A 23,633-nucleotide genomic window follows, 5' to 3' on the forward strand; every position below is an offset into this window, starting at 1 on the left:
TCTATTAAAGGGGTAGTCAGCGCAGGGCCACCCTGTCCTTATGTCCTATTAGAAGGGCGATCCCTGCACAGGACCTTATTCTATTAGGTAGGCCTTATTCCCACGAGCGTGTTTCTCATCAGCGTGCTGTACGTTTTATCCACAGACAGCACACAGACCCATGCAATTCAATGAGGCTATTAACACATGCGTGTTTTTTCACGGAGCGTGTGTCCATTGTGAGATATTTACAGTATGTCCTAGTCCGTTTTTGAAGAAGAAAAAAAAATTTTTGCACGCAACAGTTGGAAAAGAAATGCAGGAAGAAAAGAAAAAGTGAAACTAGGAAGTGTTTGTAGAGGAGGAACCCGGACAACAAAAAAGGGATGACACATGAAAACCACACTGATGCAGCAGACATATGTCATACGATTCCCTAGAAGATTGTGGTCACACATGGCTTACTTATAGGGTAACTAAACTTTTATAAAACTTTTGACATGTCATAGTGACATGTCAGAAGTTTTGATCAGTGGGGGTCCGAGCACTGAGACCCCCACCAATCGCTAGAACAAAGTGGCAGAAGTGCTCGGGTGAGCGCTGTGCCACTTTTCTGATCGGCTTTCCTCTGAAAGACGAGCAAGCGGTGTATGGGCTCAATAGAAAGCCCTTTCTTTTTTACATGTCTGCCCCATATTCGGGAAAGTCCAAATCCAAATCCCTTTTATGTGTATCAGAATGCAAAGAACTCACTTTTGCATTCACTGACAGAAAGCAGGGATCTTAAAATGTTGAGTAGTTGAAACACAAATGTTTGCGATTTACTAAGCAAAAGGTGCCAGAATTCTGTCTCAAATTGTGTAAAAAAAAAAGAGACACAGGTCATGCGCCAGATTTATTACGTGTTTTAGATACTTTCTGCGCCTCACTAAATTTGAAATGTGTCTAGAGAAGGGTGTGGCTAAAAGGAGTCGTAAAATGATTTATAAATGACATGGTGCAAAATATCGGTGTAAAGTACGCCAGACAAGAGGTGGCATTAAAAAGAGAAAAGTGTCTACCAAGATGCATCAAACTTATTGCACAAATTTGGTGCAGTTTCTACCTGTCCAGTCTAGTTTTATGCTGTCTGTTTAAGATAGTTTTAATAAATCTGCCCCATAGTATATTAGAAAGATGCATACGTTTCTCGCGGTTTTCAAAATCTCTGCTCTCTGCATGTAATGAAAACCTTTATTGTTTACTTTCAGTGGATCAAAATCTGTCCTGGTCATGTGATGAACACATCACATGACCAGGACATATTTGTATCTCCTGGAAAATAAACACTCACCCTCTCGTTGAATGACAGCAAGCAGAGATCTTGAAAAACATAAGAAATGGATACCGAAAGTAGTGCAAAAATTGCATAACTTTTCATTACACAAAGAATAACCTCTATTTGCTGAAAATGGAAGACCCCTTTAAGATTTGTTACGCTATTGTAAAAAGTTCCACAAAAAACACTAAAAGCTGTTCATGAATAATAAAGTATTTAGGACACAAGGTAACCGAGAGATGACGGTTTCCACCCCGTCATTCTGCAGCTTATAAGAGGTCATAAATGTACCTTACTGTGCCGCCGCTCACCGTCCTCCTGCTCTTCATCCTCTTTAAACTCCCAAGACCCTTCGGAGGAGTTCAGACACTGCTTGGGGATTTTGATTTTTTTCTGCATTACGTGGGTCTCCAGATCAGTTTTGTTTTCTTAAAAGAAAAAAAATCGGAAGCGCATTAAACAGATTAGACTTGGCTTCTCTTGAAGATCAAAATGTGCTTTGTGCTGCAAACATTAAAACGATGCAGCGTCTTCTAGGTGCCGAGAATTTGCCAAGACTATTTTATGTCTCTACAATGGATATGGAACAAAGAACAATGTGTATCGAATAGCGGATCATTTCAGAATTCACGTTTCCCCCAAAAACTTTTCTTTAAAGCATCTATTTTCTCCATCTCAAACCATGCAGAATGCGGCACAAAGCATCGCCTCAACTTAAACACCTAGGAAGTGCATGGAAATGATATCAAGACACGCCATCTATTCTCCGAAATGTCTGACTAATTTAAAGGGACCATTACGTAACAAATATAATATTTTCTATGTAATCCCTAAATACTGTCCATGTACTAAGTCGGGGCACCCCTGTTCTAAGTTAAAAGGATTATCCCATGAAGGACATTTATCACCTATGGATAAAGATCTGATATATGAGACTCCCAGCGATCTCTAGGAGGAGGAGCTTGAATGGAGCGGCGATCGATCATGCTCCCTGCCGCTTCATTCAATGTGTTTGGGGCTGACGGAAACAGCCGAGTACATCACTCACCTGATTCTGACAGCCCCATAGACATTGAATGGAGTAACAGGACGCATGCATGTCCACCGCTACATTCAAACGCCTCCTCACTGCGGTCGTTCTGGTGATCCACGGGGGACCCCACAGCAGACAGACATTTATTACCTATTTGTTGGAGAGGCAATAAATTCCCTTAATGGGAAAACTCCTTTAGGCTATGTTCACACGGGGTATTTTGCCGAGTTTTTTGACGCGGAAACCGCGTCGCAAAACTCGGCAAAAACGGCCCGAGAACGCCTCCCATTGATTTCAATGGGAGGCGTCGGCGTCTTTTTCCCGCGAGCAGTTTTACTGCTCGCGGGAAAAAGAAGCGACATGCCCTATCTTCGGGCGCTTCCGCCTCTGACCTCCCATTGACTTCAATGGGAGGCAGGAGAAAGCGTATTTCTCGCTGTTTTATGCCCGCAGCGTTCAATGGCCGCGGGCGAAAAACGGCGCGATAATCGCTGCGAAAATTGGCGTGCAGGGAGAGGAATATCTGCCTCAAAGTTCCAAACGGAATTTTGAGGCAGATATTCCTCCCCCAAAATACTCCGTGTGACCATAGCCTTAAAGGGGAATTCAGGCCACAATATTTATCACCTATCCACTGGATAAGTAATAAATGTTATATCAGTGGAGGTCCGGCAGCTGGAACCCTAAGGCTGGGTTCGCACACACTATTTACGGACGTAATTCGGGCGTTTTAGCCCCGAATTACGTCCGAAAATGCGGCTCACAAGCGTCGGCAAACATCTGCCAATTCATTAGAATTGGTCTTACGATGTTCTGTGCCGACGGTCATTTTTTTTACGCGCCGCTGTCAAAAGGCGGCGCGTAAAAAAGACGCCCGCGTCATAGAAGTGCCTGTCACTTCTTCAGACGTAAATTGAGCCGTTTTCCATTGACTCCATGGAAAAACAGCTCCAATTACGTCCGTAATGGACGCAACAAAAAGCGCCTCAACCTGCCATTACGGCTGAAATTACGGTGCTGTTTTCTCCTGAATGGGCAGATGTTTGCCGACGCTTATAAGCCGCATTTTCGGACGTAATTCGGGGCTAAAACGCCCGAATTACGTCCGTAAATAGTGTGTGAACCCAGCCTTACTGTTTGCTAGAACGTCGGACGCCGTTCATTTCGCTATTTCTGTAACTCCTATAAAGTCAGAATAAAGCAGAAGCGCTCCTCACCGTGGCTGTGCGGTTGGCGGGGAATCAGGGTCCACCATTCTGGTTTTTGATGGGGTCCCACCGATCCAACATTTATGACCTATCCACTCTATATGACCAGAATACCCCTTTAAAGAGTCCCTCCACACAAATGCTATAACTTCCATGTGGTCAGGCTGTATAGTGCCTGTGAGCAGCCTCACTAGCCCTCGGGTTCAGTAGCTTTGCAAGACTTTTTACACCTTTGCAATGAAGGATTTAGTGCTCCAGTATAAAATATAAAATAAAACAACTTTGCAAATTCTCTTTGATTAAAAATCTCCTACAGTTTTGTGTCTACAGCTCCTATGCAGACCTATGTGTCTCCACAGTTACAGACTACAAACAAACCCTCTGTGCAACTGACCCATACTTCTTACCAACTTAGATTTGGTAAGTTAGCAAGTAGTAGGAAACTGTAGTAAGGTAGTATGACTGCAGGATTAGACTACAGAGAGTTTGTTTGTAGTCTGTAACCATGGAGACATAAGTCTGCATAGGAGCTGCAGGCACAAAACGGTTAAGATATTTTCTAATCAAGACTATGCAAAGTTGCTTCATTTTTTACTTTAGATGCATTGGAGTAATATAAAAATGGTTTTAAAGGTGTCCCATTGCATTGGTTTGTATCTCACATGACTCATGCACAAAACTGACACCGTTGACATCGCAGAGGAAGTTGCTACCATTTTCTGCCATTTTGGGCGCTACGGAGAACTGTATTTGGTCGCCCACCTGTATACAAGACTTTACTGAACTCTCCCACTTTCTTTACCTCTCTCGTATGTATGGATGTCTGTCCGTCTTCTATATGATACTCCCATCCTACCTGGGTCAGCAATCTACGACACTCCTGCTGTTGTGAAACTCCAATTCCCAGCATGTCCTAACAGCCTTTGGCTGAAATAAAGTCGCTGGCTGTCATGGCATGCTGGGATTTGTAGTTTCACAACAGCTGGAGTGGCAAACATTGCTAACCCTTAGGGTATGTTCACACGAGGTCATTACGTCCGTAATTGACGGACGTATTTCGGCCGCAAGTACCGGACCGAACACAGTGCAGGGAGCCGGGCTCCTAGCATCATAGTTATGTACGACGCTAGGAGTCCCTGCCTCGCTGCCGGACAACTGTCCCGTACTGAAAACATGATTACAGTACGGGACAGTTGACCGGCAGCGAGGCAGGGACTCCTAGCGTCGTACATAAGTATGATGCTAGGAGCCCGGCTCCCTGCACTGTGTTCGGTCCGGGACTTGCGGCCGAAATACGTCCGTCAATTACGGACGTAATGACCTCGTGTGAACATACCCTTAGTGCATAGGGGAGGACGCATGGAAGCCAGTGATACAATCACCTCCTCCATCATTATGGACTGGACTCTTCATACAGGCAGAGAGCAAACCCCTTACCTTTAATATAGTCATGGACGCTCTTCATGCAAACCTCCACCATTTGTATTTAACCCTTGGTCAACTTCTCCAAAAGTCTACGGCTGTGTGATGGCCAAAGGGATTTGCGTTGCTTGAGGTTTGTTTTTTTCCTTCTATAAAAGTTTCATTAAACTTCTATGGACTATGACAGTGTCAGACATGATGGTCACTTTTGTAGACACCGTTCTAGTCTATGACGGACAACATAACACAGCCTAAGTAACGGGGCTACATATTAGTACATAGCAGGAGCCAATGCCAACATTGCTGCCCGTAGACCATGCCCAACAGGCGGCCACCAAAACCTCCGGACGACTTAAACTCTTGTTCAAATCTAACAGTGTTACCACGAGGTCTTGAGGTCACCCCTGTTTAAGTCTATGGGAGATACAGAACAGCTGAGCATGGTGACCCGGGGTCATGTGCCCGCTGTTCTTGGGGGTCCTAGCAGTCAGATGCCCATTTATCAAACATACGAACCCAAAGGATGGCGGGTCAGTATACAGAATTCAGTTTGTTGGCCGAAATTGGCATCAAAGTGGGCAAAGAAACCAACGGCAGCCTCGTTCTCATCTATACGTGAAAAAAGACAAAGTGGCATGGTGCCGCTGGAGTCACATGACACTTGTGCTGGGCATTGCATGGCACAGGTAGCCTGGTATCCCTGCCCATAGACTCATCGTATACATTTATAAGGAGCATCTACTTGTCATCTGTCGCATCAGTCATCTCCAAGTCCTCCATGTAAATGGTGGGACCAATGGTGGGGGAGGGGAGTAGATAATGACCCCCAATAACAGTCGTGATATCATATGATGTGTCATGTTCCAGTCTGTTGTGATTTATGTCCCCCTCTCCCTCCCCCATCATGACATTTGCTCCTCACCTGCCAGTGCCAGGATCTGCGCCCTCTGCAGCGTTGTCTTCCCCTCGGCCTCCTCTTCCTCCGGGCTCCGGTACACGGTGTAAACCTTCCGGTTATCAAAATCCTTCGTAGACCTTGGCAAAAAGCCTCTCACCCGGCCCGCGGGTAACGTATAACATACGTTATCGTCTAGGAAACGGACTAAAGCGAACATGTTCCGCCCGCTGTCGGGCCCGGGGTCTGCCGCTCGGCAATCAGCCACGACACGGCTGCCCTGGCAACGGAGGATGCGGCGACGGCTTAAAGGCGAGAGTAGTAGATTGCCGAGTGCCCGTGTAACCCTGCTTGTACTGGGCACACAGCCTGGCATGGGGGGGGGTACGGCCCAGAGGTGAGTGGCCTCCAGTGACTGTAGCTGTGGCACTACAGATCCCAGCATGCAGGGAAGAGTCACACAGGGCGCTTTATTTTCCCTGTTTTGTTTATATAAAAATGACAACAAATTGTATTAAAATATTTTGTATTCGTTTTATTTATGTTTATTTAGTTTGTTTTATTGTTTCAGTTCTTTATTATTCCTCCAGAAAGAAGGTATTGCATTTTGGTTATTGTTTAATTCCAATTTTCTTTTTATTTATTTTCATCTTTTATATAAATATATATATTTTATTATTTATTCATTGTTTTTTTATTTTTGTTTTTATGCATTTTTCACAGTTCCACAGAGATGACATGAAGTCATACAAACAATATACACACCGTACAATACAATATATTAGAGATGAAAAAAAAAGCAAAAAGTTGTGTCGGCATAAAGCATTGTTTACGCAAATTGTGAAGTAGGACGGTATAGCTCGGACTCTGTTTACCCCGCGTTCGGCTTGTATCCTTATCAAATCTCCCAGCGTACATGTAACTGTATGCCATACGTCTGCCATTGACTCCCATTATACATTTTTTGCGGGATGTCCTTGTATTGTAGAGGGTAATCGCCCCTATTGTCCATTACAAGTAGGATTGCCACCCTTTCCACCTAAAAACACCTGCCAGGTTTACACTCCGTGTGAAGTCACGTCCTCCAACCCATTTTTTTTTCATAATTTGTGCCCATCAATGTACTACAATCCATCACGTGTAAATACACCCAAACACGGGTAGAACAAGTGGGTGTGGGGGTATGACTTCACACCGAGTGATATTAGCCTCAGAGAAAGACCCATTATTAAGGTTTATTCACGCTGCGTTCTCCGTGTACGTCCCCCATAGACTTCCATTGTAAAAAACGTATAATGTGTGGTACACTTTTTTATACTGGATATCTCAGTACGGAATAGCGCAGTCGACTACGCTATTGCATTTACTGACAAATACCAGCGCCACGGATGCCAAAAGGATACTATTTTGGCATCCGTCAGGTGACTGGAGGCCTATGGATACACTGAACGGACGCTGCTGCAGTGTGAATAGACCCCAACTCAGTCAGTATCATCCTCCGATTTCCGCACTTGACTTTCGAGGCTGTGAACACATGTCCGGCTGCTGAATATGAGTGTCTTTAGCTCTCCACTGCCGTGTCTGCTGTCATTTATTTTTTCGCTAGCGCCAATCTTACATTTGACCGAGTTCTGATGTTCCTAATGCTGAGTATATCCAATCCAAATAGAAAGTCATCTGACTGCACACCTCTTATGCAATAATACCAGCACTTGCTATCACCAGTAGAAAAGTTTTACTAGCACCGTCCTCCCAGCGTTAACTCCGGCCTCGCAGCGACCCTAAATATGAGGAATTATTTAAAGCTAACTTTGATTTCAATACAGTTAAATAAAATTTCCGAATCATGCCAGACAGACGTATGCCAAGAGGGCACTCTGTAGGCATATGCCCAGTACGTTATAGTCTATGGTCGACTTGCCAGTAGAATTTATCTGCGTATACGCTGAATGTACACAATGATCGAGTTGTGATTGCAGCCTTATAGTTTATTTATTTTTTTATTTTTATAAAATTACCCTCAGAAATAATAATATTCCAATATTAAACGTAAACTCAAGTAAGTTCTATTCTATACTGTAATTTTTATCAATGGAGTCGTTCGGAGGTTCAAGGAGCAACTTAGCATCAAGTGCCACCGACAGCGGGGGGCACCATTGTGTCTTTACTACAGAAGGGCTGGTGGCGCAATCGACACACCATCGGCATGTCCGTGTTCCACAGGTGAAGATGTCCCAGGACTAGAGGGAGAAATTTTGGGTATTTTGTTGTTTAATGCAAAAGTATAGACGGCATTGGAGACTATCAGCAGAGATGTTCAGTATTAGGTTTGTCTTTAGATATTGATAGATGTTGCTTAGGAGTCAGATCACACAGAGTTTTTTGACGCGGAAACCGCTTCGGAATCAGCGTAAAAAAAATGGCCAAAAATCACCCCCCTCCCTCCATGGATTTCAATGAGAGGCAGAGGTGTTTTTTTTTCCCGGGGTGGCCTTTGGCAGTTCGCGGGGAAAGAGAGTGTCATGTCCTTACTTGCCGCGGTTTCTGCCTCTGACCTCCCCTTGAAATGTATAGGAGGAAGAAAAAACCTATGGCGCCAGTTTCTGAGCGTTTTTTGCCCACAGTCCTTGCATTAGCTCCAATGGCCGTGCGCGAAAAACACTGAGAAAAAACGGGAAAAAATATGTGCAGGCAGTTCAACACCTGCTTCAAAATTCCTGAAGGACAAAACTCTGTGTCAACAGGGCCTGAGAGTGATCTGTTCTTCCTGGCATTACCACTACAGATACACTTGGTTTAGATGATCAAATTACATTTGAGGAGCACTTATCACTTGTATTTTGTTTTCTGCACACTCTGCACTCATAATGTGTAAGTGCTGTAGCTGATAAGTTAAGTGGCTGTGGGCACTGCCCAAATGATCATTCCGCCCATGCTAAAAAAAAACCTGAAACACCTCCTGTAAAAAAACTGCTTGAAAAATTGTTCTAATAGTATGTGCGCACATAGTGTTTTCAGGCATATTTCGCGGCATTTACGCCTCGAAAAACGCCTGAAAAAACGGAAGCAGACCGCCTACAAACATTTGCCCATTTATTTAAATTAAATGGGAAATATGGTGTTCTGTTCCGACGGGGCGTTTTTTTACGCCTCATTTTCGAAAAACGAAGCCTTTTGTGCCGTTTTTCATTGACTCTATAGAAAAACAGCTCCAAAAACGGCCGTAAAAAAACGCAGCGAAAAACGCGAGTTGCTAAAAAAAAGTCTGAAAATTAGGAGCTGTTTTCCCTTGAAAACAGTTCCGTGTTTTCAGAGGTTTTTGATTTTGTGTGTGCACATACCCTAAAGCATCATTTCTCTAGAAAATGTCTCCACTCCTAACAAGGTATCAGTATGTGTAAATGGCGGGGTAAATGTAGTATTATTCGCATACCTCCAAACATTTGACTCTCCATTAGCGGAACATTTAAAACCCCGCCCAGGAGCGCCACAAACGTCCCAGAAATTACCATTTTAAAGCTCCATTTGAGGCCTATTTCACGGGACAAGCCTACAAAATACGGGAGGGTTAGGAGTTATTACACAGCACACATTGAAGTCAATGGGTGATTGACCTGTTCTCCGGAACAAGAGCTGCTCATTGCAGCCGCTCTTCCCCTGTCTAATACAGGGGGATCCAGAGAATCCCGAGAGGAAAACCCCTTTAAAATAATGCTGTATGTTACCAGCTGTCCTATGTGAAATGACAGATGACACATTATGGTATCACTTTGAGTTGTGCAAAATTCCAAACTTATCTATACTACATTTGTGTATGGATGTAGTGGGCAAATAGAGATCAATATACTTGCTGAATCCATACAAACAATTACATGGCCATGCGTATACAAAGGCTATGTTCACACGGCAAACAAAAAACGGCTGTAAAATACGAAGCTGTTTTCAAGGGAAAATAGCCTCCGATTTTCAGCCGTTTTTTTTAAGCATCAAGCATTTTTTTATGTGTTTTTTTACAGCCGTTTTTGGAGCTGTTTTTCTATTGAGACAATGAAAAACGGCTCAAGAAGTGACATGCACTTTTTTTTACACGCCATTTTTACAAACGGCCGCGTAAAACAGCGCTCTGTGGAAACTGAACACCGTTTTTTCCCATTGAAATCAATGGCCAGATGTTTGGAGGCGTTCAGCCCCCGTATTTTTAGCCATTTTTCAGGGCGTTTGCGGATCATAAAATGTCTGAAAATAAGTCATTTGAACAAACCCAAATAGAGCTTCCCTGCAGCTCTAGCCTCCGAGATCCACTCTCAGAGACCGAATTTGATATACTAGTATATAGAACTTATAACAAACATAAATGGGTCTTCCAAGTGATATAAGTTATAGTACAGTATATGGAGTAGGGTTGTCACGATAGCAGAAATTGGACTTCGATACCGATACTTCGTATAGTATTGCGATACTCAATACCAAAATGATACTTTGCCAACAATAATAATAAAAAAAAAGTTCTTCTGTTTTCTGATGTGAGGCACGCGGTGAGATGAATTTTGAACCTCCACGTGCCTCACATTAATAGTAATTAGCCCCACCATGTTTATGAGTCATAATGGACAATATTGAGTTAATGTGTGAGGTACATGATAGGGCTAATTACTATTAATACTTTGCGCCGCTTGCGTCGTTGAAAGGCGTTGCTTGACAGGGAAGCGTTCAACCCCAGGAGATCTGCGCAGAAGAGAGCAGGTCTTCATTGCTGCCGGACGGCGTGGGAATGGGATTAAGGTGAGTTTGAATAGTTTGTTATTTTATCGTAATAAAAAAGTGTGTGGCATTATCTACGGGGGGCTTTATCTACCAGGGGGGGCTTTTTCTACAGGGGGGCTATATGTGGAGTACTATATACAGGGGTGGGCTATATCTACAGGGGGCTATATACGGGGTTGAGCTATATGTGGAGCACTATATACAGTGGTGGGCTATATCTACAGGCGGGCTACATACAGGGGTGGGCTATATACAGGGGTGGGCTATCTGTGGAGCACTATAGGGGGAGCTATATGTGGGACACTATATACAGTGGTGGTCTATATGGGGACACTATCTACAGGGTGCTCTATGGCAGGCACTATCTACAGGGGGCACGGTGTGTGTGGGGGACACAGTGTATGGTGCTATTATAATTAGAGTTGCAGCTATTATATTTAGGGGCGTAGTGTGTGGTATAATGAGAACTTTATCTTCATTTATAGGTGTAGAAATGTTGGAAAAGTGAGAAGCTGAAGACATGTGAGCGGCAAACTGCAGAAATGGGCTGTGACCGGGAGAAGCCACCATAGAGGTCTGGACCAGATGGATTAAAAGTATCTGAGACGTCACCGGTGAGTCACTTAATGTAAATGTTTATTCTGCCTCTAATCAGCACTGTAGTCACTGTATGATCTGCAGCGAGATGATGGGTGGTATGATTATGATATGATTTTTTTTTTTTGTGAAACATCATCTCCCAGCATATCCTTATCATTGTTCGGGCCATGCTGGGAGATGGAAACAATTTAGTGCAAACCTCTACGGCAGGGGTTGCACTTAATTGAGCTGTATTTGTGCTGGTGCTGTATATATGTACTGAGCTTGATTCTGGGGCTGTATTTATGTACTGAGCTTTGTTCTGGTGCTGTATATATGTACTGAGCTTTGTTCTGGTGCTGTATATATGTACTGAGCTTGGTTCTGGTGCTGTATTTATGTACTGAGCACTATTCTGGTGTTGTGTATAGAAATATATTGCTTGTAAAATGTACAAATGTTTTTATCCTCGAGTTACATAAAAAGAAATGTGGAAAAGAAATGACACGTCATTGATTGGTAGAGAAAACAAACACGGCGAGGGGGAAGGAGATGTCGGGAAAGCGGTTGGGGGGGGCAAACTGAATCTTTGCCCCGGGTGCTGGAGAACCTAGCTACGCCTCTGGGTAACGTGTCGTACTTTCTGAGTATTTAGCAGTTATACTTGCGGCACACTGCAAGATTGAGTACAAATATATTCATATATTAATGCTTCCCCCGCGTTACAGCCGCTGTTAGACACTCTTCTCCCTATTAGGCCGAGTTCAAACGTAGCGTAAATATTGAATTTTTTTCCACGACATGTCTTGTTGTGGAAAATCCGCAGTGTAATACAGTAGCAGCAGAGTGGATGAGATGCGCGCGCAAGTGATGTGCGGAAAAAAACTCACAGAAATTAACCTACAGTGCGTTTTCTTTAAACCGCAGCATGTCATTTGTATTTGGTTAATCGCTGCTTTTGTGTAACGGTTTTTCCCATTTAATTAAATAGGGACGTAGAACCCGCAACAAATAGCAGATGTTGCATTTTTTTTGCAGCGGAAAAGCAAAAACCGCAACTCGGAAAAAAAATCTTATACTTACTCAGAATTCTGTGCTCCTTCGTCCAGGCCGGCCTCCTGGCATGACGTTTCACCCCATGTGACCGCTGCAGCCAATCACAGGCTGCAGCAGTCACATGGGATGAAACGTCATCCCAGGAGGCCGGCTTGGATGACATCAGAGGATGAGAATGTGTTGTTATTTTTTTTCCGTGCAGTTTTCCGCACCAAACTTTCCATTATATGTATATATAACATGCTGGCACAAGTATACTTTAAATACTCATAAACTACATAACATTAAAGGTTTTTTTACATCTTGGATATTAATGGCATATCCACAGGACATGCCATAAATCTCTGATAGATGCGGGACCCATCAATGCGACTCACGCCTATCTCATGAACGGGGCCCCCTAACCCCCATCCTGCCTTGTCCTGCTGTTGCTGCTCTCCTGCCATTGACTGATGTGGTGGTTGGGAGTGTGGAAACAGACAGGCTCACTGAGCAACGCTATTTCCGGAACTGCCATAGAAGTGAATGGAAGCTACTAAAACAGCGTAGCTCACTGTACCATGTTGTCCCCATACCTTCTAGTATTACCAACACAGTGTTGGTGGCCAAGCTCGTCTGTTTCCGCGCTCCCGACCGCCTCGTCAGTCAGTGGCCAGAGAGCAGCGACAGCAGGACACGGTAAGAAAGGGGGTCAGGGGGACCTGTTCTTGAGATAGGCGCGGGTCGGAGAGGTGGAACCCGCATCTATCGGACATTTATGGCATATCCTGTGGATATGTCATAAATGTCTATTAACTAATAAGTGACAGCATGCTGAAATCCGCATGTCTGTCACGTCCTTAGACAGGGCAGCACAATTATCTGACCGATCCGCTTTGAGCAACCTGTGAAATCCTTTGTGATTGCGGCTTCTATATTTGGATCTGCATCCATCATCCATTCTCCATGTTTTCTGTACCTAATTTTGTTTGGCTCGCTAACTCCACCATCCTGCGATCAATACAACTCACTGCCAACCGCACAAATCTGAAGACACAACAGGAAATTGATTTTCAGCAGCTATTTACAACTCATAATAATCTGCCTTTCCCTATTAACGTTATGAGGCGTTACATTTTTCTTCTTTTTGAATTTTTACAAAAACAGATTAGCACTCTTATAAATGTATTTTATTTTGAAATAACATTTTCCATTACCAAAAAAAAACAAAAGAAAAATACTACTAAAGCTTATTTTACTCATAAGTTTCTCATTGATGGGAAAGTTGGGTGTCAACCAATATGGTTCTCATATATAACAACCACAAACTCAGCAGCTTAGCTTTTCTAGATACAGATATTATGACTGAAATATATTTTTAACAATTTGACAGAAAGATGGTTTAAAAGGGTTGGCTCTGTGCTCCCACTCATAGAAAGGGGTCCTGTGCGGGGATCACCCACTATGGTGTCCATATGCCCTAATAGGATGTATGGAAAGGTGTTGTCGTCTTGAGATAATCTCTTTAAAGGGGTTTTCCGGCCACGGGATCAATTTTCATTCTGATGACCTATCCTCAGGATAGGTCATAATTATATGATTGGTGGTGGTCCGACACCCGCAAACCCCACACCGATCCGCTCTTCCAGCTGCCTCCGAGCACCGGACCTCCATTCCGGAAGCAGATGGCTCCGGTCACAGTACTTCAGCAGGGCTGCTGCTCTGCTCCTATACAAGTGAATAGGAGCAGAGTTGCTGTTCTGCAGCACGGCCACTATACAGTAGTTGGAGCCATCTGCTTCCGGCACCGAACACTGCATATAGTGCACAACATCAGGCGCACAGAGGTGGCCGGAGCAGCTGATCGGTGCGGGTGTCGGACTCCGACCAATCATATACTGATGACCTATCCTGTGAATAGGTTATCAGTATGAAAAATGGTCCCATGGCCAGACAACCCCTTTAATCCCATGGATGTTATCAGAACCAGATAAACCTGGGCTGATGCCAGGGTCCATGGCGATCTGGATAAACGTTGTATGCTTGGGGTAGAGTCATTATAACTGTGGCCACATACACCTAGAGTCCACACTGTTTAAACCTCTAATAATAGATGATTGGTTAGGACTAATAAGGTATATGGAAAGGGGTTGCCATCATGAGACAGCCCCATAGAGGTAGATATTGAGTATAATACTTTAACCCCTTACCGACATATGACGTAACTGTACATAATAGTCGGTGGGGGCTGAGTATGGAGCCATCTCTCGGGCTGTGTCTGCTCCATACTCAGCTGGTGTCGGCTGTATGTTACAGTCAACACATCACTGTAACAGCCGGAATCGGAGATCACACTGATCCCAGACGTTTAACCACTTAGATGCCACTGTCAATAGAAACTGCAGCATCTAAGCTGTTAGAAAGAGGAGGATATCAGATTCTGTCACTCTATTGCCCCCCAGGGACGCGTCTGTGGTGTGTCGATGGTTGTTATTGGAGCCCGTGGGCCTCAGGTCTGCCGTAATTGCATTGACCCGCAGAATAAAGTTAACATGTCATTATTACCGCACAGTGGAGGAATGGGGGAATTGCTTTTTTTTCCCATTCTACCCCACAATATTTTTATTTTTTTTCGTTTTCCTGTATGTTATATGGAACATTACATAGTGTCATTAAAAACAACAATTTGTCCAAAAGCCCTCATACGGCTATGTCGATAGAAAAATAAGTTATGGCTTTTGTGAAGCAGAGAGGAAAAAACGAAAAATTGGCTACGGCAGCAAGGGATTAATATTAAAATTTGCAGTTATCATTCAATCATATTTCATAGTAGGCAGGACAAGGTCTTTGAAGCAAATTTCCGAATATAAACAGCTCACCCCAAACTCCATAACAGGGTGAGGATAATTAACACATGCTGCATGTGAAATGGGAACATCCCTCACAGTTGGTCGTGAAGTCAAGTAATTCACTGGTGCCAAGTAAAAGCGCGGGCATACTGTTTTACCTACAGGATATGTTAACTTACATCCTAATGAGTGGAGGTTTGAGGAGCCAATCAGTGGGTGCTGTTACCACTGGCTGAGTTACCAATGCCAATTCACTTGAATGAAGCTAAGCTGCAATACTATACATAACCCATAGACAAGAGTGGCACCATTTCTGGAAAAAAATAATAAAAATAAAAGCAGACCCTTTTATCTAATCCCACACAACCCCTTTAATATTTACAGAGCTCCAAATGCAAGTCATATATACAAAATAAAAGTTTTAGGGATAATGTGTAAATTGCAACTAAAGCTGAAAGTTAAAAAAAAACAAAAACCATAAGCTCAGATCAGCGGTTTTGGAAAACTTTGAATATCAATTCTAGTATAAAGAAAATGTTGGAAATCAATATTTTATGAGATTTTTGTTCAGAAGAATAAATGTTTCATGGTTTGTTTCATAAAGAACTACTGACATATTTGCTCTAGAAAAGTACAACCTACAATTGAAGATGTTAAGGGTTCTTCAGAATTGTATAAATAGGCGTCACAGCTCGGAAAGTCTGAAGATCCATTTTACTAATATATATATTATGTTAAAGAATAATCCCACACAAAAGTCATAGAGATACATCAAAAGATACCATCTGAGGCGTCCTTAAAGTGTATGATCTGTGGGGGTCCGACATCCTGACCCCGCACCGATCAGCTGTTCCAGCTTCCTGCGGGCACCGGATGTCATCGCACAGTATGCAATGTACGGAGTCGGAAGCAGTTGGCTCCGTACATTGCATAGCGGCCGTGCTGCAGAACTGCAGCTTGGCCGCTATTCTGTGACCAGAGCCATCTGCTTCCGGCATTGACGACATATTGCCCGCAGGCAGCCAGAGCGACTGATCGGTGCGGGCTCCGCGTGTCGGACCCCCACAGATCATATACTGATGACCTATCCTGCGGATAGGTCATCAGTTGTCCGGTAGTAGAAAACCCCTTTAAAGAATGACAGCATTTAAAAAAAATGTTTGATATGTCATAGAGAAGTTTTGAGCGGTGGGGTCTGGGTCCGGAGACCCGCACCGTCGCTGAAACGAAGGTGCAGAAGCGCTCAGCTGAGCACCCTGCACCTACGGCTAGATTGGCACTCCTCGGTAGGCTGAAAACGAGCTCATAGATGTTCTTTGTGAGCCGACATTCAGCCTGAGAAGTAGAACCAATCACAGCCTGAGGTGCAGAGTGCTCAGCTGAGTGCTTTGGTATATTTGTTTCAGAGATGTGGGGGTTTCAGCACCAGACCCCCACTATTTAAAAGTTTTGATTTGTCTCTATGACATATCAAACGTTTTTTTAAATTGCAGATTCTCTTTAAGCTTGAACCTATACCAATTCCTTTAGGAAACACTCCAGGAAAAACGGATAAACTGTGTTATACCTAGTGAGGGGCTTCAGGGGGCGGTGCATGACACAGGGATTTTAAAGAACACCAAAGATAGAAGTCATGCACCCCCTCTTGTTTTGCTGAAACAGAGCTACTAATTGTAACATCCGCGGTCACAGACCGCAGACTCCTATCATCCTGCAGACGTCTTCCTCCCCAGAGTTGCCAGCAGATGCGGCCGTCCTGTCCTGCAGTGACCACTAGGGTGCGTGCTCGAGCTCATTCCCGGCCTTAATGGGCCAGAGCTCACACATGTTTTCGATTGACTGATTGCTCCAAGATCACCCTGGACTATAAGAAGGGCCCTGCCCCTTCACTTATTGCCTGAGCGTTGTAGTGTTTACCCGTGTTAGTCTTTGCAAATAGTCCCTTTGGTGTTTTCCAGTTCCCAGTATTCCCGTTCCTGCTACCTATATCCTGTATCCTGTGCTACCTTGTTCCTGTGCCGTAGAGAGTTGGAGTCGTGTAGAGTCGTATACTACGCCTGCTGTATTTCACCGCGCCTGGTGTCTGCCTGCTGCTAAGGTTCCATCCGAGCCTGCCATCGCTACTGTCTGTATTGCCACAGGTACCCTTATTCGAACTATTGATTTTGCCATAGTATCCTGTTTGGCCAGCTGCTATCCCGCTATCCACAAAATGACACTAATGACACTAATCCCCTGAATAGACATAGATTTAAATGATAACATTATGGCTGTCTGCATCCACCACTAGGGGGAGCTCAGGAGTTAGAAAAACTCTCAGAAAAACTGAGAAAACTGATGAAAAAAATTAATTCTGTTCAAGTTTAAACATTTATTTTGAGCATAACATTTGTGTTCAAAAACATTTTCGCCCAACCAAAAATTGCGATAAAAAAATTAAAGGAATCCAAAATCACACAGTATTAGTACTCTATATTTGGTGGATGGTGCAACTTTGTTATATGTGGTATGTGATATATAATTCAAAGTTGTACCATATCCAGATTCTAGCCTATGGGATACTGTTGTCTATCATGGCCTTGATCGTTATCTTGGGAAGCCATAATACCACATAGCTTAACACATTAAAGGTTTTGCAGCTATAAATATGAGATCACTACACAATTAGAAACTAAGTTACATGTGGCTTGAAGACAACAAAAGTTTACTAGAAAAAAGTTCTTCAAACGTAATATTGATTTTCTGCCTACGGCGTAACTTGCGTTTTGCTCATTCCTTTTGTCCCAAAAGTAGCCTTATTATGAGCGTTTGTATTTCATGGCTCGCAGGCATATTGAATTTCCACGGATTTATATTTTTAATTGAAGGTTCCTTTTTTGTCACTAACTTGTATTCAGAAATTTGAGATTTATCAGATTTTATTGGAAAAAAGAGATCCATAAGAAGTATTGGCTGGGTGTTCACTGCAAAGCCAGTGACTATAATAAGCTTATTTGTTGTATAGTGTAAGTAATATTGTGCTCACGTCTGCTCCTGTTAAGCAATGTGCATTGTTCAGCCTTCCAGACATAACTAATTATATGCAGGTCTATACGGAACAATTGGGTTTCCATCTATATTACGCTCTGCCTGGTTTCTGTCCTGATCTGCCTATTAACAGATTGGTAAGCAATGCCTCCCTGGTGGTCAGGGCATACTGGTTGGCATTCTAATTAGGTTTTGAATATTTGTAATTACCAATTCTCTTTACTTTGGATTTTTATTCCAGATCACACGTCCACAATGGCTATTGATCCACAAGGCACGGACTAGAATTATATCAGCCGGAATTATTAGTCAACTTATTTTGATATAAAGCACCAGCATAATATAAAAAAAATAGGAAAATAAACTCGATGGATCTTGTAGGGCAGGAATTGGAGTCAGGTCTATGCTCGTGTTATGTTTCACAGTCCAAACCCATAATCTATAGCTAGAGGGCTTAAAGAGGCTCTGTCACCAGATTTTGCAACCCCTATCTGCTATTGCAGCAGATAGGCGCTGCAATGTAGATTACAGTAACGTTTTTATTTTTAAAAAAACGAGCATTTTTGGCCAAGTTATGACCATTTTTGTAGTTATGCAAATGAGGCTTGCAAAAGTCCAAGTGGGTGTGTTTAAAAGTAAAAGTCCATGTGGGCGTGTATTATGTGCGTACATCGGGGCGTTTTTAATACTTTTACTAGCTGGGCGCTCTGATGAGAAGTATCATCCACTTCTCTTCAGAACGCCCAGCTTCTGGCAGATCACGCTGTGACGTCACTCACAGGTCCTGCATCGTGTCAGACGAGCGAGGACACATCGGCACCAGAGGCTTCAGTTGATTCTGCAGCAGCATCGGCGTTAGCAGGTAAGTCGATGTAGCTACTTACCTGCAAACGCTGATGCTGCTGCAGAATCAACTGTAGCCTCTGGTGCCGATGTGTCCTCGCTCGTCTGACACGATGCAGGACCTGTGAGTGACGTCACAGCGTGATCTCTCGAGAACACGGCTGTGTCTGCACTGCCAGAAGCTGGGCGTTCTGAAGAGAAGTGGATGATACTTCTCATCAGAACGCCCAGCTAGTAAAAGTATTAAAAACGCCCCGATGTACGCACATAATACACGCCCACTTGGACTTTTACTTTTAAACACACCCACTTGGACTTTTGCAAGCCTCATTTGCATAAATACAAAACAGGCCATAACTTGGCCAAAAATGCTCGTTTTTTAAAAATAAAAACGTTACTGTAATCTACATTGCAGCGCCGATCTGCTGCAATAGCAGATAGGGGTTGCAAAATCTGGTGACAGAGCCTCTTAAAGGATATATTAAAACCTTTGAAGACTTTTTTTTTTTTTTTTTACTAAATTAATGTATTATAGTGTTTAGTGCAAGTTTTTAATTGTTTTTTTTACTAGAAAATGTTTTTACTTTTTGAGATACAGTTACTATGTATCCCGGATCATGACTTAGATTGTTTGTCAGAGACACGCAGGACCCGTTGTCATCGAACGGATTTGGGTTTCAGCACCAGATACAGCTTCTATGTATCAAGGATACATAGAAGCTGTATCTAAAAAGTAAAAACATTTGTTTAATAAAAAATAATTAAAAAGTTTCACTAAACACTCTTCAAAGGTTTCCATATTTCCCTCGGGCAAGTCACAGTGGCCCCCTTTTTGCCCCACTCTTTGCTTAACAAGTATAGAGCCTGTTTATACAGATTGCCCTAAACCTCCCACGCCCAGGGTCTGCTCAGGAATGTTTGGTGCTTACTCCAGCCTTAAGAGCCAGAGTTTTCTTATGATGGCAACCCCTTTCTATACTCCCCTGTTAGGGTATAGAAAGGTCATAGAGGGAAGTCCCAACTTGGGACTCTATGAAATAGAACAGCTCACAATGGGCTCTTGTTCTGCCCAGACTAGTCAATGGTTGTCTATTAATTTGAATGGTGGTATGTTATACTATATTTCCCCTGCATTGGCCACTGAATGGTAAAATAACTATTTGTTTAAAAAAAATAATATTCTGAGACCCAGAACGTTTTTATTTTTCCATCGATGGTGCGGTGTGAGTGGTTGTTTTTTGACGGGGCGAGCTGTATCTTTTATTGGTACCATTTTTTGTTAAATACGACCTTTTGATCACTTTTTATTCCCTTTTTTGGGGAGCTAAGGTGACCAAAAAACAGCAATTCTGGCCTTTTTTTATTTTATTATTTTTACAGCCCTCGTCTTGCAGGTTAAATAATGTTATAGTGTAATAGTGTTAACATTACTGTATGGGAAAAACTGTTTTATTTTTATGTACATTACTAAAAACTTTATTTCAGCTTTCTTTTAAATTTTTTTAGTCCCCCTAGGGGACTTGAACAAGCGATCGTTTGATCACTGGTACAATATACTGCAATCCCTATGTATTGCAGTGTATTGACGCAATCCTGGCCAAAAGATATTAGATTAAAGTCACTCAATCTTCCATAACCAAATCCATAAGTTATATCGATATATCAGAGAGAAGTAAGAGACACACAGACATGCGTTGTATACCCAAAACTCCTTCTCTGGTTTATTGTTAGAATGTAGTTACAATAGTATCTCACAAAAAGGGGAGTAGGCTTGAGTTCAGCCAATCACTTACAAATAGGAGTTGCCTCTAGCTCAGTCTATTACGTACAATGGGCAGTTGGTCGGGCTCAACCAATCCCAAGTACGATGAGGTTCTCATGGGAAATCATGAGTAAGACACAGCTTCTCATACCAATCTTACAGCTGCAACGTCTCCAGGTCTATTTTTCAAAACAAAGAATGGTAAATAAATGAGTTCCCTGACGGTATGAGACGTCAGGCCCACATCTCATAACAAGAAACGGTAAACATATGAGTTCTCAGACAGCTATGACGTCCAAGCCCATTTCTCATAACAAGGAATGGTAAACATGTGAGTGTTCAGACAATCCCAGCATACATTTTGTTTTATAGAGAAACAGATGATCCTTCAAAATATAAAATGGATTCTTCATACAAAATGAAATCACTTTTTACTCAGTTTCACACAGTGTTTTGTAATTTTTACCGGCTCCTATTGGGCTTAATAGGCCCCCAGGCTGCGATGACAATCATTGGCAACCCATGATCGACGTGGGGGCCGATGGAGTGACAGAGGTGGCTCCCCCCTCTTTCTAACGGCTTAGAAACCGTATTTGCTATTGACTGCTGCATCTAATTAGTTAAACGTCATGGATCGGAGCTATCTCCGATCCCGGGTCTCTTACAGGGAAGTCTCATCTGTAACATACAGCCGACACCCTTTGATTATGGAGCGGGCTCACCATGTGAGCTTGCTACATATTCCCTCTACTACCGGCTTTTGCATACAGTTACGTCAAATGTTGGTGAGGGGTTAATAAATAACACTGTACACACTTTACTATAAATTATTGAAATTTGTTAATTCATTTGCAATTTGCGACATCAGTGAGGCATAAGACTCCCTGTGCCTCAGTCCTACATGGTATAAAAGGGTTGTCTCAGCTACAATGCCTTTTTAGGTCATTTTCAATTATTTAGGGGGCAGGGAGGTACCATGTTTAAAAATAATTCCTTAAAAATTGGCATCCCATTTAAGCCTTTAGTTTGAACCAAAAATAAAAATTCAAGCCAATGCCATCTGCTGAAATTTTTTTAACTTGGAAATGTAACTGTTTACAGCGAGACATGAATGACACATTGCCCTATCAGTGAGAACACAGTGCGGGATGAAGGTTTGCGTCCTTAGAGTTGACTCCTCGATAATTTAAGCAGGTTGGCTGATAAAGAGTTCATTTGTATTTACAAGGACACAATGGGCATTATTTGCATGGGCGCCGTGTTAAAGACTCGCCAGCCATCTTTATTAAGGCTCTATCAGATTACATATCTTCCATTCGCCTCTTTCCTGCGCAGGAAAAGGCATTTTTTTCCCAGGTTTTCTATATTAGTTGTGTTTTTATTCATGAATCACTGTTCAGGTGGTTATATCGCCTGCGGCTTAAATTCCCTACAAATATCAAAACTGGGCACCTGAGTGAAAAATTTAATACATCCATTTTTATTCTGTTCCATATTCTCTCGAGTCTCCTGGTTGGAATAAATATTCCGACAGATGATTGCATGGAAACACACCATGCGGACTGTGAATTGCAATGTGCACGGTTCAGTTGGGAGATATTTAAGATTAGTTTTTCCGTTTAATCAAATTCAAATGTTTGATGGTTCTACGCAAATTTGGTACAGAGCGAGAGTGCCTTTATAAGCCTGGTGTGCAGGTTCAGACAGAAATGTGTCCGTGCAGATAGGAAGTCACTGGATAATGAAATACATAGGAGAAAATGACTTCACAGAAACTAGTCATGTATAGAGACATATCGTCAAACCTTTAAATTCATAAGGCCGTGTATTGGCAACGTAGCAGTTAACGCGCTCCCGGCTTGGAGAGGATTGCGAGTTAATATGGAGTTGCTATATGAAGGAACATTTTGAAGAATACATAGATTTACTCTTTGCAATTTTTAGCAGGAGATAGGCTAGATAGGTAACGCTTCTTTTAAATCGACAACATATTGCTTATCCGGCGTCTGTCAACGATTCACACTGGGGCTCCTATATGCATTGCAAAGTGTACAGAAAAACAGTGGGGATCATGTATATCAACTAGCACAAAATAAGACTGTAGTGTTATTCATTGCAACCAATGTGGTGAACCATTGAATACACTATATATATATATATATATATATATATATATATATATATATATATATATATATATATATGTATGTATGTGCATGTGTGTGTTTGGAGCAACTTGGTAATTCCTTTTAATTAAAAAAATATTTTTAAGAAACAGCTGCTTTGTATCCTGTATACAGAGCAGCTGTGTCGTGCACTGAAACCTGAATCCGTCAGGTCAGCGGGACTGACGGGTTTAGTGACAGCCGGTCCTGCATGTCTCTGACACGCAGGATCAAGCTGTTATCGATCAAATCTAAGTTTATAACTGGGAGTAAAAAAAAAATATTTTTCACAAACGGCGCCATTTTTGTCTGAGTTGTGCCTGGTATTGCAGATTTTCTTCACACAAGTGATTGGAACATAACCGCATTACCAGACAAAGCCTATGGACAAGAGTGGCATTGTTTCTGGGAGGAAAAAAATCTTGGACAACTGCTTTAAAGATAATTTAAAAGAAATGTCTATAGGGCTAAAAAGCAATTGGTTCAGACCAATGAAAATCTGTGCCACTGGTCAGAAGAGCTTTTAGTTCATGCTTTGTTGGTACATGCTGGGCAATGCAACAATATTATCTCTCCATGATTGTTCAGACAGCAACAAATATCTAGTCATGTATGTCACTTTCCCTATGAGCGCCCAAACACAAAACTCATTCGATTTGGGGAGAATTAACATCTATGGCCATCTTTAGAATTAAAGAGGCTCTGTCACCACATTATAAGTGGCCTATATTGTACATGATGTGATCGGCGCTGC

At 42.6% G+C, this 23,633-nt stretch overlaps 2 protein-coding genes across 4 annotated transcripts in view; both read right to left on the minus strand.

Annotated features, from left to right (window-relative positions):
• BEND5 (BEN domain containing 5) overlaps positions 1–6,162 on the minus strand; it is a 41,362-nt gene extending 35,200 nt beyond the window's left edge. Inside the window, exons 1-2 of the mRNA XM_075832970.1 lie at positions 5,883–6,162; positions 1,589–1,725 (exon numbers count right to left, since the gene is read on the minus strand). Coding sequence (XP_075689085.1) covers positions 1,589–1,725; positions 5,883–6,075 — 330 coding nt within the window. The 5' untranslated portion in view covers positions 6,076–6,162. The remainder of the gene's footprint in view (positions 1–1,588; positions 1,726–5,882) is intronic.
• Positions 1–23,633, minus strand: part of AGBL4 (AGBL carboxypeptidase 4) — a 1,201,113-nt gene that overhangs the window by 413,303 nt on the left and 764,177 nt on the right. The gene's annotated exons all lie outside the window — the stretch shown is intronic.

This window comes from Rhinoderma darwinii, chromosome 7, assembly GCF_050947455.1.
Source record: "Rhinoderma darwinii isolate aRhiDar2 chromosome 7, aRhiDar2.hap1, whole genome shotgun sequence".
In the NCBI taxonomy this organism is placed as follows: Eukaryota; Metazoa; Chordata; class Amphibia; order Anura; family Rhinodermatidae; genus Rhinoderma; species Rhinoderma darwinii.